The sequence below is a fragment of the Thalassophryne amazonica genome, chromosome 20 (assembly GCF_902500255.1).
Source record: "Thalassophryne amazonica chromosome 20, fThaAma1.1, whole genome shotgun sequence".
Classification (NCBI taxonomy): Eukaryota; Metazoa; Chordata; class Actinopteri; order Batrachoidiformes; family Batrachoididae; genus Thalassophryne; species Thalassophryne amazonica.
The window spans coordinates 50335661-50354779 of record NC_047122.1 but is presented as its reverse complement, the minus strand read 5'-3'; the positions used below and the strand labels follow the sequence as shown (position 1 = coordinate 50354779).

The following is a 19119-nucleotide window of genomic DNA, read 5'->3' as shown; positions in this document are numbered from 1 at the left end:
CAGCATTAGTGAAGGTTACAAATGATCTTCTTATGGCCTCGGACAGTGGACTCATCTCTGTGCTTGTTCTGTTAGACCTCAGTGCTGCTTTTGATACTGTTGACCATAACATTTTATTACAGAGATTAGAGCATGCCATAGGTATTAAAGGCACTGCGCTGCGGTGGTTTGAATCATATTTGTCTAATAGATTACAATTTGTTCATGTAAATGGGGAATCTTCTTCACAGACTAAAGTTAATTATGGAGTTCCACAAGGTTCTGTGCTAGGACCAATTTTATTCACTTTATATATGCTTCCCTTAGGCAGTATTATTAGACGGTATTGCTTAAATTTTCATTGTTACGCAGATGATACCCAGCTTTATCTATCCATGAAGCCAGACGACACACACCAATTAGCTAAACTGCAGGATTGTCTTACAGACATAAAGACATGGATGACCTCTAATTTCCTGCTTTTAAACTCAGATAAAACTGAAGTTATTGTACTTGGCCCCACAAATCTTAGAAACATGGTGTCTAACCAGATCCTTACTCTGGATGGCATTACCCTGACCTCTAGTAATACTGTGAGAAATCTTGGAGTCATTTTTGATCAGGATATGTCATTCAAAGCGCATATTAAACAAATATGTAGGACTGCTTTTTTGCATTTACGCAATATCTCTAAAATCAGAAAGGTCTTGTCTCAGAGTGATGCTGAAAAACTAATTCATGCATTTATTTCCTCTAGGCTGGACTATTGTAATTCATTATTATCAGGTTGTCCTAAAAGTTCCCTAAAAAGCCTTCAGTTAATTCAAAATGCTGCAGCTAGAGTGCTGACGGGGACTAGAAGGAGAGAGCATATCTCACCCATATTGGCCTCTCTTCATTGGCTTCCTGTTAATTCTAGAATAGAATTTAAAATTCTTCTTCTTACTTATAAGGTTTTGAATAATCAGGTCCCATCTTATCTTAGGGACCTCGTAGTACCATATCACCCCAATAGAGCGCTTCGCTCTCAGACTGCAGGCTTACTTGTAGTTCCTAGGGTTTGTAAGAGTAGAATGGGAGGCAGAGCCTTCAGCTTTCAGGCTCCTCTCCTGTGGAACCAGCTCCCAATTCAGATCAGGGAGACAGACACCCTCTCTACTTTTAAGATTAGGCTTAAAACTTTCCTTTTTGCTAAAGCTTATAGTTAGGGCTGGATCAGGTGACCCTGAACCATCCCTTAGTTATGCTGCTATAGACGTAGACTGCTGGGGGGTTCCCATGATGCACTGTTTCTTTCTCTTTTTGCTCTGTATGCACCACTCTGCATTTAATCATTAGTGATCGATCTCTGCTCCCCTCCACAGCATATCTTTTTCCTGGTTCTCTCCCTCAGCCCCAACCAGTCCCAGCAGAAGACTGCCCCTCCCTGAGCCTGGTTCTGCTGGAGGTTTCTTCCTGTTAAAAGGGAGTTTTTCCTTCCCACTGTAGCCAAGTGCTTGCTCACAGGGGGTCGTTTTGACCGTTGGGGTTTTACATCATTATTGTATGGCCTTGCCTTACAATATAAAGCGCCTTGGGGCAACTGTTTGTTGTGATTTGGCGCTATATAAAAAAAAAATTGATTGATTGATTGTATGTAAAAGTATGGTGATTTAATATCTTGTTGATGGATCACATGACCTCCGCTGTGTGTGCGCACTGAGGCAAGACCTGAGAGGCTATTTTTGGAGCGGCTCTCCTGTTGCGCACACAATTCCACCTGCTCTGTGCGCTGGACTCTATATAAAATAATTATTTTGTAGGGGATTAATCATTTTCTGTCAATCCTTGGATGCTGAAAACACCTCTAATCACTTCTGGAATTAATGGATCACATGAGCGCCGCTGTGTGTGCGCACTGAGGCAGTGACTCATCATCACGCTTCAAACGAGCATTTAGGCAGAGCGCCAGCTCACAAAAGAGTGATTTTTCAGTCAATATTGGACAAACACAAAATTAAAATTTGGGTGACTGCGTGAAAGTGGATGTGTGTTTAAAGCCATGGAAGATAATAACTCCAGTGGAGCAGCTAAGTGCAGGAGCTGTGCGGCAACACAGGTGGAGAGCGCGCAAAAGACCGATTTTGAAGACATAACACAGAGTAAAAAGTTGCATCATATATATATATATATACACTCAAAAATATAAACGCAACACTTTTGGTTTTGCTCCCATTTTGTATGAGATGAACTCAAAGATCTAAAACTTTTTCCACATACACAATATCACCATTTCCCTCAAATATTGTTCACAAACCAGTCTAAATCTGTGATAGTGACCACTTCTCCTTTGCTGAGATAATTCACAGGTGTGCCATACCAAGATGCTGATTAGACACCATGATTAGTGCACAGGTGTGCCTTAGACTGTCCACAATAAAAGGCCACTCTGAAAGGTGCAGTTTTGTTTTATTGGGGGGGATACCAGTCAGTATCTGGTGTGACCACCATTTGCCTCGTGCAGTGCAACACATCTCCTTCGCATAGAGTTGATCAGGTTGTCAATTGTGGCCTGTGGAATGTTGGTCCACTCCTCTTCAATGGCTGTGCGAAGTTGCTGGATATTGGCAGGAACTGGTACACGCTGTCGTATACGCAGGTCCAGAGCATCCTAAACATGCTCAACGGGTGACATGTCCGGTGAGTATGCCGGCCATGCAAGAACTGGGACATTTTCAGCTTCCAAGAATTGTGTACAGATCCTTGCAACATGGGGCCGTGCATTATCCTGCTGCAACATGAGGTGATGTTCTTGGATGCATGGCACAACAATGGGCCTCAGGATCTCGTCACGGTATCTCTGTGCATTCAAAATGCCATCAATAAAATGCACCTGTGTTCTTCGTCCATAACAGACGCCTGCCCATACCATAACCCCACCACCACCATGGGCCACTCGATCCACAACATTGACATCAGAAAACCACTCACCCACACGACGCCACACACGCTGTCTGCCATCTGCCCTGAACAGTGTGAACTGGGATTCATCCGTGAAGAGAACACCTCTCCAACGTGCCAAACGCCAGCGAATGTGAGCATTTGCCCACTCAAGTCGGTTACGACGACGAACTGGAGTCAGGTCGAGACCCCGATGAGGACGACGAGCATGCAGATGAGCTTCCCTGAGACGGTTTCTGACAGTTTGTGCAGAAATTCTTTGGTTATGCAAACTGATTGTTTCAGCAGCTGTCCGAGTGGCTGGTCTCAGACAATCTTGGAGGTGAACATGCTGGATGTGGAGGTCCTGGGCTGGTGTGGTTACACGTGGTCTGCGGTTGTGAGGCTGGTTGGATGTACTGCCAAATTCTCTGAAACGCCTTTGGAGACGGCTTACGGTAGAGAAATGAACATTCAATACACGAGCAACAGCTCTGGTTGACATTCCTGCTGTCAGCATGCCAATTGCACGCTCCCTCAAATCTTGCGACATCTGTGGCATTGTGCTGTGTGATAAAACTGCACCTTTCAGAGTGGCCTTTTACTGTGGGCAGTCTAAGGCACACCTGTGCACTAATCATGGTGTCTAATCAGCATCTTGATATGGCACACCTGTGAGGTGGGATGGATTATCTCAGCAAAGGAGAAGTGCTCACTATCACAGATTTAGACTGGTTTGTGAACAATATTTGAGGGAAATGGTGATATTGTGTATGTGGAAAAAGTTTTAGGTCTTTGAGTTCATCTCATACAAAATGGGAGCAAAACCAAAAGTGTTGCGTTTATATTTTTGTTGAGTGTATATATATATATATATATATATATATATATATATATATATATATATAAAAGTAAGTCCCTTCGGCTGCTCCCTTGTTTGCACTTGGGGTCGCCACAGCAAATCCAAGGTGGATCTGCATGTTGAATTAGCACAAGTTTTACACCGGATGCCCTTCCTGACGCAACTCCACATTACATGGAGAAATGTGGTAGGGGTGGGATTTGAACCCGGAACCTTCTGAACTGAAACCAAGCGCATTAACCACTTGGCCACCATCTCTGCATATATATATATATATATATATATATATATATATATATATATATATATATATATATATATTATATATATATATATATATATATATATATATATATATATATATATATATATATATATATATATATATATATATATATATATATGGAGAGAGAGAGAGAGAGAGAGATCCACAGGTGTATATAACAAAGCGGCCACCTCATTCTGTATGCAGAATGGCACCGCGCGCAAAAGTGCGCTTTTGCAGAAATAAATGGACAAACACAAATTTAAAAGTGGAATCACGTTGTAAAAATGACTGTGTTGAAAGCCAGTGAAAAAATAAAGCCAGCCATGGATGGAAAGAGCACAGAGGCGGCTCTCCATGAAAGGACAACAGCAGCGTGCTCGCAAAAGAGCAATTTTGCAGAAATAAACGGACAAATATAAAGTTTTGTGTGTTTAAAGCCGCAGAAGAAAAGCCAGAGAGCCGCGAAGCCAGCGAGGAGCACAGAAAGCACTTGGTTTGGGTCTAGCTGGTCTGGTGCATTACAGGTGGATAGCAGCCTGGCGCACAGCGCACAACTGCGGAACTGTGCTGGAGTGTTTATTTTTGGACTGCATTTTTAAAAAAAAGGGACATCTTTAAATGCTGCTGTGAATTGAAAACCCACACTTTAAAGGGACCAAGTGTGGGAGGGCTGCAGGTTTGGACCAAACTCATGCCTAAACGTGCGCTAACACGGCGTTATCATGGCACTCTCATGGCACTCTCATGGTGCTCTCATGGCACTACATGGCGTAGTGTGGCTGATGCGAGCCATTTGAGGCTCTAATGACCGGTCGGTTGTGGCTCACTAGAGGCTGCTACGTGGCATATGCGGGGTACAGAGAGGCACCTTCATAGCGGATACGTGATAGATGAAAACGTGGGTCATTCTTCGAATAATCGTGACACACCCATGCGTGGCTCCTTCTTCATCCTTCATTATTCGGTGGGACCCAGGCTTTAGTGTTTTCATGTTACAAGCTTTGCAATAAGCGGAGTAAAATCCCGCAAAATTCTTGACATGCTACATTGCTTACCGAAGGGAAGCCTGGTTTGAGTGGTTTGAGTCAAGTTCGAGGGCTTACGTCAAGACCTGCTGGGGGGGGCACGACAAGAAGTGAGGGTACTCCTCTTAGGTTCACTCAGGCTCATGTACTCTTGGGTATGTTTGTTATTTTTGGTAGTTAATTGAATATAATATATTTGTGTTGTTTTTTTTTTCGCACTTCACTTTTACTTTAGGTGATGTGACTTAGGGTCACATCAACAGGGGGAGCTGTTGGATATTATGTTTCATGGCTAATCTGTGATATAAATCATAATGTAACTTGCTAATGACCTGCTAATACCCTCAAATCTCCTTATAATAATAATAATAGTAATAATAATAATAATAATAATAATGATGATAATAATAATAATGTCCTCATATTTCCTCTGTAGTGGCCCGCACATCTGGGGGTGTGGCCAGAGTGCGGGGGGGGGGGAGGCAGGTGGGGGGCGGAGTTAGTCAGCCTGCAGGCTGAGTTAGCACCAAGCTGTCCAGAAAAGACTTTGTTCAATACATCTAAAATTGAAGTCCGTTATCTGTGGTTTTTGAGTCTTTTGAGTTCAGTCCCGAGGACAGCCAGGAAAATTGGAAATTTACAAACTAACAATTGCTTGTTTTGAAATTGACCACATCTTTTGTGTGTTGCGCATTTTGCAATCTACATAGACGCATTCGCCCTATTGACGTTTCAAATCCCGCAAAACTTCGGAGAGGTCACTGTGCTGCGAGATCTCAGTAACAATGAGAACTGCATTGAGACGCTCTGATCAGGCTGCACTTTAACCGCTGCACACGGTCAACACCATTAACACTGCAACATAAAACTATTTTTATATTGTGCCTAAAACTGTCATGAATATATTCTCTGGGTTTATAGATGTTGTTATTGTGTTTATTTTATGTAAACATGTGAGAATCACAGTCTGTCTCTCCGTTATTTTCAATGGGAGCTGCTGTGAGCTACGCTCGCTTCCTGTTCATGTCGTTCTGGGGGAAAGTGAAGTTTGATCTTTAACATCTTAATTATTGTTCTTTACAACACCGTTTGTTCTCTTTGTTCCAGACTAATATACGAGGTCTGTCAAGAAAGTATAGGTCCTTTTTATTTTTTTCAAAAACTATATGAATTTCATTCATATGTTTTTACGTCAGACATGCTTGAACCCTCGTGCGCATGCGTGAGTTTTTCCACGCCTGTCGGTGACGTCATTCGCCTGTGAGCACTCCTTGTGGGAGGAGTCGTCCAGCCCCTCGTCGGAATTCCTTTGTCTGAGAAGTTGCTGAGAGACTGGCACTTTGTTTGATCAAAACTTTTTCTAAACCTGTGAGACACATCGAAGTGGACACGGTTCAAAAAATTAAGCTGGTTTTCAGTGAAAATTTTAACGGCTGATGAGAGATTTTGAAGTGATACTGTCGCTTTAAGGACTTCCCATGGTGCGAGACGTCGCGCAGCGCTCTCAGGCGCCGTCGTCAGCCTGTTTCAAGCTGAAAACCTCCACATTTCAGGCTCTATTGATCCAGGACGTCATGAGAGAACAGAGAAGTTTCAGAAGAAGTCGGTTTCAGCATTTTATCCGGATATTCCACTGTTAAAGGAGATTTTTTTAATGAAAGACGTGCGGACGGGTCCGCGCGTCGGGACGCAGCCGACGCGGCGCGGCGGCACAGGAAAAACACCTCCGTGTTGATAACCATTTGTAAAATCCAGGCGGCTTTTGATGGCTTTCAGTGGAGTGAGTATATGAGAAATTGTTTAACAGCAGGACATGTTCCAACTTGTCCTTAAGGCTTCCAACAGAGGTGTTTTTCCTGTGGCGGAGCGTCGCGGCGGCTGCGAGCCGACGCTGCAATCCGTCCGCACGTCTTTCATTAAAAAAATCTCCTTTAACAGTGGAATATCCAGATAAAATGCTGAAACCGACTTCTTCTGAAACTTCAGGCGTGGAAAAACTCACGCATGCGCACGAGGGTTCAAGCATGTCTGACGTAAAAACATATGAATGAAATCCATATAGTTTTTGAAAAAAATAAAAAGGACCGTTACTTTATTGACAGACCTCGTATATAATATGTCTGAAAGTCGGTTTGCTTTTATTAAATTTCACGCAGATTAAACTTAACAGATACAGATTATTTGTTAGAATTGTTTTAGCAAGTTTTCAGGGTATCATGCAGCAGTCTCTTATTAACGTGATGAAAAGCATAACAAATTACATTTTTGTTGTATAACATTCATTTACAACTGTCATCATGTGGATTCTCTATGTTGTTTGACTGCAGCGACTCTCTGGTGCGCAAGGGATTATGGGATACGTCAATAGGGCGAATTAATAAAGTTTAAGCTGAAATTGTGTGATGATTTCTTTATTTTTTAACTGCACCCCCTCAAATTATTGCTCAGAAACTCTCAGCAAGTAATAAAAATCATTTTATTTCCGTAGTGCTGATAGGAAATGTTTTCCTCAGTTATCCTATATGACAAGAGTACAGGTAGGTGTTCTCTCTCTGTCTCTCTGTCTCTTTCTCTCTCTGTCTCTCTCTCTCTCTCTGTCCGTCTCTATTTCAGTGGAACCTTTCAGATGTAGGTGTGTTGTTTTCCTACTATGTGGCATTTGATTTGTTTGCTAAGTTTTTATTTCTTTGTTTGCAAAGTGACAGGATGACCGCCATTATTTCCTGCAGTAACGAGTTCAACAAGAATAACCAGTAAGTATTCCCCACCTGACGGTAATTGTGCAATGAACACACACACACACACACACAGGCGGTTTAGCTTATTTGTCTCAAACCGCTTCCGTTTCTGAGCGTGTCTGTATGTTTGAGAAAATCGCATATAAAAAAGGTAAGAGCAACATTTTATATTAAAAAAAATGCTAAAACTTGATTACTTATGTTTTGTTTCAACATAAATTAAACCATTTAAACACAACCATATGTCATATCATATGGTTGTGTGTCGGTACAAAATACTGTTGTAGAAAGTTATTTTATTTTATATGTAACAACTCATGTATTGAATTTAAAACAATGATCATCACTGAATTTGTTTATAACACAGATCATAAGGATCTTTTTCTTTCCACAGATGATGATGACAAACTCCAATAAACCATTGTATTTGGCAAAGACAGCTGCTTTTGGGCTTATCTGCTGTATTCTTTGTTTTTTTTTTTACTTTGAGCAGCAGACTCCTGACTGTAAATCCACATTCGTCAAAAAGGACGATGAAGCTGAATTCACAGATCCACCAGAAAAGCCAACTATTCTGATTTGGTGGTGGCCTCTTGGTGTGAAGTTTGATTTTAAAATTTGTTCGACCTACTTCCACATCGACAGCTGCATTCTGACAGATAACAGATCCCTGTACCACAAAGCGGCGGGGGTCATTTTCTATCACAAACATATAGGCTGGGATTTGAAAAACTTGCCTCAGGATCCGCGTCCATCTTTCCAGAAGTGGATTTGGTATAATGTGGAATCGCCAAAGAACACGGCGAGAAAGCCAGTGGATAACATTTTCAACTTAACTCTAAGCTACACAAGGGACGCCGACATCACGGTGAGGAACGAACTGACAGTCAGACAATCAGAGACAAATGAAACCTTTGTTCTGCCTAAAAAAGACAAACTGGTGTGTTGGATTGTGAGTAATAAAGCTCATTTTACTGGGACGGCTACAAGAGAAAACTACTACCATGAACTGTCCAAACATGTTAATGTTACGGTCTATGGCGCTGCTTTTGGAGGGGGGTTTTTGAGTTATGATCACTATTACTTGACCATTGCTTCCTGTAAGTTTTACCTCTCGTTTGAGAACTCGCTGCACAAAGACTACATCACAGAGAAGATCAACGGACCGCTAGTAGCAGGGACAGTACCTGTAGTTTTGGGGCCACCAAGAGAAAACTATGAGCAGTTCTACCCCTCTGATTCATTCATTCATGTAAATGATTTCCCTGATGCAAAGTCACTGGCAGATTATCTGATCCATTTGGACAAGAACAACGAGATGTACATGAGCTACTTTGAATGGAGGAAATACTACACAGCCACCCCTCATCTCCTGTCAACACAAAATGAGTTCATTCATCCCATCTGCCTCGCCTGTGACCATATAGCACGGGACCCCACAGTCCATGTAGTTCAGGAGCTAAATAGGTGGTATTTTTCATGATACATTAAAAAAAAAAAAAAAAATACAACATGGATTTCCATCTTGTTTAAATGGATCTGTCCCCTATTAAAACAGCAGTGGGTAGCATATACGTAGCTATGGCACCTCATAAACTTTGTACAATATCAAGCCAAAACTTCCAAAAAGACTGATATAATTAAGTTCAGACAACAACAAGACAGTACTGGATCATATGTTTCTTTCATTGTCTCTGAGCAGCTGTACTTGTTAGCATAGTATGTAGCTAGCTTGTAAATTACCCTGTTAAACTAGTTTGTGGCTAAATATTAAAGACTAAAGGATTATTCTTTTTTATTCCACATAAGCGGTGCAATGTGGTCCCACAGGTAACGGCTAGTTTTTATTTTTGTATTTATTCCATATAAGTGGCACAATCGTGGTGCAGCTCGCACTGTTCCTGCTCGAGAGACACCGTCACATGCACGAACTCTCGCACCTGTTGTGTGTTGGGGGGGTGTGGCTGGACGTTTTGGTGTTCTTTTCTTTTCTTTGCTCTCCAGGTGGTATGCAAACTGATTTATTGTCTGTGGAGAAGGTGCTGGCAGAAGAGTCCGTCACCCTCATCAACATGATGTGCAGCACCTGTGTATGGTGCTCACGTGCAACCTTAAAGACTTTCAGCTGAAGCAGATAATGAGATGGCGTTCTGCATTTAAGTCATGTGTGATTCAAGCAGAATTGCCGGGAACGCGACTTTGTAATGTTCGTTTGTGAGACGCTGAGGACCGCGCCTGGATTTGACACATCGTGCCTGTGAAGGAGGAAGGGTGAGGGACACATGCTGTCAGCACACATCAGAGGTGATTAATTGTCTGAATAATTGTTAATAGTAACTTGGTATTTTGTTATGCAGTATATTTGAACTTTGATGAGAATTGTGCAGCTCGCTTCTCACTGCCGTGGCATGCGGACTGATGATCCTCCACCTGTTGTGAGAAGCTGCTCATTTACATAAGGCTTCAATACAGACCTGAATGTGTTGCTGATAGTGTGTGCCTTTTGAAGGATATTAGTTGTAGCTGCTGACTTACCTCACCTCTTCTATCCTTCGCAGAGAGTCGGTTTGTACGTGTCCACCTGGGGGGTGTTTGGCGGTGAACGTGGGTCCAGAAGTGCCGGGCTTCGATCCTTTTGGGCGCTGGAGAGCGTGCCATCCTTCACTCCACCAGACTGATGCAGCTTTTGTTTGTGCACTTTGTTATGCACCAAAGGGTGGAAAAATAAATTGTTTTGTTATTGGAACCGCTTTCTGGTTCTTTTAGCGCTGGGTTCCGTCAGACGCAGGTCCGCTCCTCAACCCGCGTCGACACATAACAGTACCGGGCTCATGCACACCTGCTGTCGGCGCGATGTTTCGTGGTGCACAAATTTGAACTGTTTCACGCTGTTTTTGACCAGACGTCGACCAAACTTCGTACCATGTGTGAAGGGGTCCTTACAAAACGATGTCTAAAAATGTTTTAATTCATTGTCCTGGCTGAAGAAAAGTCCATGATGGTCAGCTACAGGTGTAATCCCTTCATTGCGCATGCAACTGATGGTTTGAGTCTCTGCTGTACTGATCCAAGACCTGCACAGTCAGCTACAGGTGTAATCCATTCATTGCATCTGCAGCTGATGGATCAAGTCTCTCCTGTTTGGGCTGCAAGCTAAAAGACTGTGGAGAAGCTGCCGACACCGTGCGAGCACGCTTGTCAATAAAAGTGCTCCATGTGCCAATCAGAAGCATTCTGTCGGTGAGACCTAACCATTCTGAACCTATAAAAATGTGCATCACCGACCCAAACCACTTGGTGGAAAGGGGCTGTCAGTAGCCTGTAAAAAGCCATAAATTAATCCCAAAAAATAAATGGGACTATTAAGATAATGGTTCCGGCGGTGATGCCACTTACTCCTTCTTCTCCAATGTTGGAACTCACTGGGAAGTTCCTGGTTTTTAGTGGCGCACAGTTCAAAATCCAAATATTTATCTCTTCAGTAACTGTTCACCAGGAAAAGATCAATTTCTAACTCTTGTTTAATTTTAGTCTTAAATACTCAAAAAAATGTGATGGAATATCACTGACAATGTAAAGAAAAGAGAATCCAGTGGCTTCGCATTTCAAAATATAGCAACATCTCCAGTGTGCGATTTTGTCCAAGATCCACAAGGGATACTTTGTGGTTTACTCTGAAACTTATTGTAATCTTTGTGGTTCTTTGTCAGAATCGCCGTTATTGTCATTGTAATTTGCATTGCAATGAGATTTGAGTGCAACTCCAAAAAGGTGCTTTCCGTGGTGCGAGTAATTTTTAGCCAAATAAAAGACAGTGAAATTTAACGGTAAATTATTCAGAGTATATGTTCAACTAAAATAAACATAAGGTAAAATAAAATAAAATGTGGACTAAATAAAATATAAAATGAGAATTATATACAACTCATATACTCACTCCACTGAAAGCCATCAAAAGCCGCCTGGATTTTACAAATGGTTATCAACACGGAGGTGTTTTTCCTGTGGCGGAGCGTCGCGGCGGCTGCGAGCCGACGCTGCAATCCGTCCGCACGTCTTTCATTAAAAAAATCTCCTTTAACAGTGGAATATCCAGATAAAATGCTGAAACCGACTTCTTCTGAAACTTCTCTGTTCTCTCACGACGCCCTGGATCAATAGAGCCTGAAATGTGGAGGTTTTCTGTTGTATGGCTGGGGGGGCCTGGCTGCTGGTTTGTTTGCCTTTTGTTTCCTCCCAGGTGGCGTGCATTTGGGACTGAGTGGCTGTGTTGCTGAGGCTGTTAGGACTTCACCCTGATCACCTGCGACTCGTCAGGACTCACAGCTGAGGTGCATCTGGAGGGATTGGAGTATGTTGGCATTTAAGACTGAAGTGCACAGTGGGCATTTGCCAGAGACTCGACTTTGTGACCAGACGGGTGAGATTGTCGTCTTGGGAGCCATCTCATCAGCAGCGGACGCTGAGAAACGTCCAGGTTTGATGCACGGTCTGTGAAAGAGGAGAGGGTGAGGTCTCACGCTCGTCAGCACACTTCCTGAGGTACGTTGGATTTTGTGACTAACAGTTATACAGTCAGTAAATGTGGTGTCCCTCACACCTTATTGTATTGAGCTGTATGTTAGTCATGTATCAGCTTCCACTGCGGTGGTGATTTGTGAACGAGATGTTCCATACCTGCAGGTTGGAAGCTGATCAGTAATCAAGCCAGGAGGTGTTTGCTGTTTGTACACCTTTAAGTGTTCTGTGTGTAGAGTGTGGACTCACATAATGGTTCCTTCTTTCACAGACTCGGTTGTTGCGGCCACCTGGGGGGTGTCGGCGGGGTCCTTGGGTCCGAAACAGCTTCTGGCTCCGGACCATTAGCGCTGCTGGGAGCGCACCACGCCAGACCGCACCCTTTTTGTTATATTATGATCACTGTTATGTATTAAATTCAGTTAGCCTTTGTACCGTGCTCTGCTTATTTCATACTGGGTCCTTCAAACGCTGGTCGGTTCTCCGAGCTGCGTCCGACACATAACAGTTTTCAGCTTGAAACAGGCTGACGACGGCGCCTGAGAGCGCTGCGCGACGTCTCGCACCGTGGGAAGTCCTTAAAGCGACAGTATCACCTCAAAATCTCTCATCAGCCGTTAAAATTTTCACCGACAACCAGCTTAATTTTTCGAACCGTGTCCACTTCGATGTGTCTCACAGGTTTAGAAAAAGTTTTGATCAAACAAAGCGCCAGTCTCTCAGCAACTTCTCAGACAAAGGAATTCTGACGAGGGGCTGGACGACTCCTCCCACAAGGAGTGCTCACAGGCAAATAACGTCACTGACAGGCGTGGAAAAACTCACGCATGCACACGAGGGTTCAAGCATGTCTGACGTAAAAACATATGAATGAAATCCATATAGTTTTTGAAAAAAATAAAAAGGACCTATACTTTATTGACAGACCTCGTATATAATATGTCTGAAAGTCGGTTTGCTTTTATTAAATTTCACGCAGATTAAACTTAACAGATACAGATTATTTGTTAGAATTGTTTTAGCAAGTTTTCAGGGTATCATGCAGCAGTCTCTTATTAACGTGATGAAAAGCATAACAAATTACATTTTTGTTGTATAACATTCATTTACAACTGTCATCATGTGGATTCTCTATGTTGTTTGACTGCAGCGACTCTCTGGTGCGCAAGGGATTATGGGATACGTCAATAGGGCGAATTAATAAAGTTTAAGCTGAAATTGTGTGATTTCTTTATTTTTTAACTGCACCCCCTCAAATTATTGCTCAGAAACTCTCAGCAAGTAATAAAAATCATTTTATTTCCGTACTGCTGATAGGAAATGTTTTCCTCAGTTATCCTATATGACAAGAGTACAGGTAGGTGTTCTCTCTCTGTCTCTGTCTCTCTGTCTCTTTCTCTCTCTGTCTCTCTCTCTCTCTGTCCGTCTCTATTTCAGTGGAACCTTTCAGATGTAGGTGTGTTGTTTTCCTACTATGTGGCATTTGATTTGTTTGCTAAGTTTTTATTTCTTTGTTTGCAAAGTGACAGGATGACCGCCATTATTTCCTGCAGTAACGAGTTCAACAAGAATAACCAGTAAGTATTCCCCACCTGACGGTAATTGTGCAATGAACACACACACACACACACACACACACACACACACACACACACACACACACACACACACACACACACACACACACACAGGCGGTTTAGCTTATTTGTCTCAAACCGCTTCCGTTTCTGAGCGTGTCTGTATGTTTGAGAAAATCGCATATAAAAAAGGTAAGAGCAACATTTTATATTAAAAAAAATGCTAAAACTTGATTACTTATGTTTTGTTTCAACATAAATTAAACCATTTAAACACAACCATATGTCATATCATATGGTTGTGTGTCGGTACAAAATACTGTTGTAGAAAGTTATTTTATTTTATATGTAACAACTCATGTATTGAATTTAAAACAATAATCATCACTGAATTTGTTTATAACACAGATCATAAGGATCTTTTTCTTTCCACAGATGATGATGACAAACTCCAATAAACCATTGTATTTGGCAAAGACAGCTGCTTTTGGGCTTATCTGCTGTATTCTTTGTTTTTTTTTTTACTTTGAGCAGCAGACTCCTGACTGTAAATCCACATTCGTCAAAAAGGACGATGAAGCTGAATTCACAGATCCACCAGAAAAGCCAACTGTTCTGATTTGGTGGTGGCCTCTTGGTGTGAAGTTTGATTTTAAAATTTGTTCGACCTACTTCCACATCGACAGCTGCATTCTGACAGATAACAGATCCCTGTACCACAAAGCGGCAGGGGTCATTTTCTATCACAAACATATAGGCTGGGATTTGAAAAACTTGCCTCAGGATCCGCGTCCATCTTTCCAGAAGTGGATTTGGTATAACGTGGAATCGCCAAAGAACACGGCGAGAAAGCCAGTGGATAACATTTTCAACTTAACTCTAAGCTACACAAGGGACGCCGACATCACGGTGAGGAACGAACTGACAGTCAGGCAATCAGAGACAAATGAAACCTTTGTTCTGCCTAAAAAAGACAAACTGGTGTGTTGGATTGTGAGTAATAAAGCTCATTTTACTGGGACGGCTACAAGAGAAAACTACTACCATGAACTGTCCAAACATGTTAAAGTTACGGTCTATGGCGCTGCTTTTGGAGGGGGGTTTTTGAGTTATGATCACTATTACTTGACCATTGCTTCCTGTAAGTTTTACCTCTCGTTTGAGAACTCGCTGCACAAAGACTACATCACAGAGAAGATCAACGGACCGCTAGTAGCAGGGACAGTACCTGTAGTTTTGGGGCCACCAAGAGAAAACTATGAGCAGTTCTACCCCTCTGATTCATTCATTCATGTAAATGATTTCCCTGATGCAAAGTCACTGGCAGATTATCTGATCCATTTGGACAAGAACAACGAGATGTACATGAGCTACTCTGAATGGAGGAAATACTACACAGCCACCCCTCATCTCCTGTCAACACAAAATGAGTTCATTCATCCCATCTGCCTCGCCTGTGACCATATAGCACGGGACCCCACAGTCCATGTAGTTCAGGAGCTAAATAGGTGGTATTTTTCATGATACATTAAAAAAAAAAAAAAAATACAACATGGATTTCCATCTTGTTTAAATGGATCTGTCCCCTATTAAAACAGCAGTGGGTAGCATATACGTAGCTATGGCACCTCATAAACTTTGTACAATATCAAGCCAAAGCTTCCAAAAAGACTGATATAATTAAGTTCAGACAACAACAAGACAGTACTGGATCATATGTTTCTTTCATTGTCTCTGAGCAGCTGTACTTGTTAGCATAGTATGTAGCTAGCTTGTAAATTACCCTGTTAAACTAGTTTGTGGCTAAATATTAAAGACTAAAGGATTATTCTTTTTTATTCCACATAAGCGGTGCAATGTGGTCCCACAGGTAACGGCTAGTTTTTATTTTTGTATTTATTCCATATAAGTGGCACAATCGTGGTGCAGCTCGCACTGTTCCTGCTCGAGAGACACCGTCACATGCACGAACTCTCGCACCTGTTGTGTGTTGGGGGGGTGTGGCTGGACGTTTTGGTGTTCTTTTCTTTTCTTTGCTCTCCAGGTGGTATGCAAACTGATTTATTGTCTGTGGAGAAGGTGCTGGCAGAAGAGTCCTTCACCCTCATCAACATGATGTGCAGCACCTGTGTATGGTGCTCACGTGCAACCTTAAAGACTTTCAGCTGAAGCAGATAATGAGATGGCGTTCTGCATTTAAGTCATGTGTGATTCAAGCAGAATTGCCGGGAACGCGACTTTGTAATGTTCGTTTGTGAGACGCTGAGGACCGCGCCTGGATTTGACACATCGTGCCTGTGAAGGAGGAAGGGTGAGGGACACATGCTGTCAGCACACATCAGAGGTGATTAATTGTCTGAATAATTGTTAATAGTAACTTGGTATTTTGTTACGCAGTATATTTGAACTTTGATGAGAATTGTGCAGCTCGCTTCTCACTGCCGTGGCATGCGGACTGATGATCCTCCACCTGTTGTGAGAAGCTGCTCATTTACATAAGGCTTAAATACAGACCTGAATGTGTTGCTGATAGTGTGTGCCTTTTGAAGGATATTAGTTGTAGCTGCTGACTTACCTCACCTCTTCTATCCTTCGCAGAGAGTCGGTTTGTACGTGTCCACCTGGGGGGTGTTTGGCGGTGAACGTGGGTCCAGAAGTGCCGGGCTTCGATCCTTTTGGGCGCTGGAGAGCGTGCCGTCCTTCACTCCACCAGACTGATGCAGCTTTTGTTTGTGCACTTTGTTATGCACCAAAGGGTGGAAAAATAAATTGTTTTGTTATTGGAACCGCTTTCTGGTTCTTTCAGCGCTGGGTTCCGTCAGACGCAGGTCCGCTCCTCAACCCGCGTCGACACATAACAGTACCGGGCTCATGCACACCTGCTGTCGGCGCGATGTTTCGTGGTGCACAAATTTGAACTGTTTCACGCTGTTTTTGACCAGACGTCGACCAAACTTCGTACCATGTGTGAAGGGGTCCTTACAAAACGATGTCTAAAAATGTTTTAATTCATTGTCCTGGCTGAAGAAAAGTCCATGATGGTCAGCTACAGGTGTAATCCCTTCATTGCGCATGCAACTGATGGTTTGAGTCTCTGCTGTACTGATCCAAGACCTGCACAGTCAGCTACAGGTGTAATCCATTCATTGCATCTGCAGCTGATGGATCAAGTCTCTCCTGTTTGGGCTGCAAGCTAAAAGACTGTGGAGAAGCTGCCGACACCGTGCGAGCACGCTTGTCAATAAAAGTGCTCCATGTGCCAATCAGAAGCATTCTGTCGGTGAGACCTAACCGTTCTGAACCTATAAAAATGTGCATCACCGACCCAAACCACTTGGTGGAAAGGGGCTGTCAGTAGCCTGTAAAAAGCCATAAATTAATCCCAAAAAATAAATGGGACTATTAAGATAATGGTTCCGGCGGTGATGCCACTTACTCCTTCTTCTCCAATGTTGGAACTCACTGGGAAGTTCCTGGTTTTTAGTGGCGCACAGTTCAAAATCCAAATATTTATCTCTTCAGTAACTGTTCACCAGGAAAAGATCAATTTCTAACTCTTGTTTAATTTTAGTCTTAAATACTCAAAAAAATGTGATGGAATATCACTGACAATGTAAAGAAAAGAGAATCCAGTGGCTTCGCATTTCAAAATATAGCAACATCTCCAGTGTGCGATTTGTCCAAGATCCACAAGGGATACTTTGTGGTTTACTCTGAAACTTATTGTAATCTTTGTGGTTCTTTGTCAGAATCGCCGTTATTGTCATTGTAATTTGCATTGCAATGAGATTTGAGTGCAACTCCAAAAAGGTGCTTTCCGTGGTGCGAGTAATTTTTAGCCAAATAAAAGACAGTGAAATTTAACGGTAAATTATTCAGAGTATATGTTCAACTAAAATAAACATAAGGTAAAATAAAATAAAATGTGGACTAAATAAAATATAAAATGAGAATTATATACAACTGTTGAATCATATTGCACGGGAATATTGCACATGGTTTACAGATATTGCACAAGAAACTTGAAAGGTGCGGATTAGAGTGATTTGTTATTGTTCAGTGCAGTGATTGCTCTGGGGAGAAAGCTATCCGAGTCTGTTTGTCCTAGTTTTGATTGATCTATACCGTCGGCCGGAGGGTAGTATGTCATACAGGTGGTTGCTGGGGTGGGATGTGTCTTTGCTGATGCTGGCAGCTCTGCTGAGGTAGCGAGAGCTGGTCTCGCTGGCAATGTCTTCCAGGCTGGGCAGAGAGTAGTATTAAAATTTTGTATGGTCATACGTAGTGTGATCTCTTGATCCCAAGCGCCTTATCCTTCCCAGATGTGTTGCTGCACAGAAACTACGTGTATAAACCATTTTCTTACATTTCGAACCTGATATTTTGGGTGAATTGATCAAAAAACAGGCACCATCTGTGCCTGCCGTTGCTCTCATCTTTACTGGAAAACACTGTGCTCCCTTTTCCGTGCCAAGAATTGTAGTGTATCATTGGAAAATTACAATGCAAAGCCACTGGATGTGAAGGTGTCAGTTTTGCATTCTTCTCCAAGCATTAATTTGCTCAAGATATTTCAATAAGTTGAAAAGTGTCTTAGCTGTAACTTTGTCTCATACAAGTATGAGCCAGTAAGAACAAAACACTGCCACTCTTATCACTTTCATAAAAAAAAAACTAAACTTATTATTAACTGTACCTTTTTAATATGAAAACTTTACAAATCCTTTTCTTATTTATTCAACCTGTAATATTTAATATGAACTAATTTTCTTTTAACAAATATCCAACATCCTCCCCCTCAAAAAAAAGACAGTTCAAGCGTTTACTTCCAAGGGGTACAGTAACTGAACTGGTCTTTTTAACACTGCCCCAGTTGGAGTGCTCACAGCGCATGATCGAACAAGTCCATCTCTTCCTGGGAACACTTCTGTGACAAGTCCCATTTTCCATGTCAGGAGTGGCATCTTGTCATCTCCAATGAGAACTAAACCTCCGGGTTTGACTTGCGTTGAATTCAGAGTTTTACGAGTTTGAGCTGATCTCAGGTCAAGCAAATATTTCTTTCTCCATCTGTTCCAAAATTCATTTTCTAGCCTATGACGGTATTTCCATCTTCGGGTCAGCTCTTCTTTGTTCGCATTTGTTGTCTGACCTTGCAAGGAGAAAGGCTTTGGGGGTAAAGAGGTGAGTCTTTTACCGATCAAAAAAATGTGCTGGTGTCAGAGGTTGTGGC

General features: G+C 42.2%; 2 protein-coding genes across 4 annotated transcripts; both read left to right on the top strand.

Annotated features, from left to right (window-relative positions):
* Positions 1–7087: 7087 nt before the first annotated feature.
* LOC117502421 (alpha-(1,3)-fucosyltransferase 9-like) lies at positions 7088–9387 on the top strand. Of its 2 annotated transcripts, none has more exons than XM_034161473.1 (2): positions 7088–7806; positions 8186–9387. In XM_034161473.1, the coding sequence occupies exon 2, from the start codon at positions 8186–8188 to the stop codon at positions 9272–9274; it is 1089 nt and encodes a 362-aa protein (XP_034017364.1). In that variant the 5' UTR covers positions 7088–7806; the 3' UTR covers positions 9275–9387. The 2 variants fall into 2 exon arrangements, with proteins under 2 accessions (XP_034017364.1, XP_034017363.1); XM_034161472.1 differs by lacking the exon at positions 7088–7806 and adding an exon at positions 7846–7942.
* A 4313-nt stretch (positions 9388–13700) lies between these two features.
* On the top strand, positions 13701–15504 carry LOC117502433 (alpha-(1,3)-fucosyltransferase 9-like). Of its 2 annotated transcripts, none has more exons than XM_034161490.1 (2): positions 13701–13886; positions 14322–15504. In XM_034161490.1, the coding sequence occupies exon 2, from the start codon at positions 14322–14324 to the stop codon at positions 15408–15410; it is 1089 nt and encodes a 362-aa protein (XP_034017381.1). In that variant the 5' UTR covers positions 13701–13886; the 3' UTR covers positions 15411–15504. The 2 variants fall into 2 exon arrangements, with proteins under 2 accessions (XP_034017381.1, XP_034017380.1); XM_034161489.1 differs by lacking the exon at positions 13701–13886 and adding an exon at positions 13969–14078.
* The last annotated feature ends 3615 nt before the right edge of the window (positions 15505–19119 follow it).

What these genes read in the sequence shown, in the direction of transcription:
- LOC117502421 (XM_034161473.1), top strand. Translation starts at nt 8,186, where the DNA reads ATGATGATGACAAACTCCAATAAACCATTGTATTTGGCAAAGACAGCT.
- LOC117502433 (XM_034161490.1), top strand. Translation starts at nt 14,322, where the DNA reads ATGATGATGACAAACTCCAATAAACCATTGTATTTGGCAAAGACAGCT.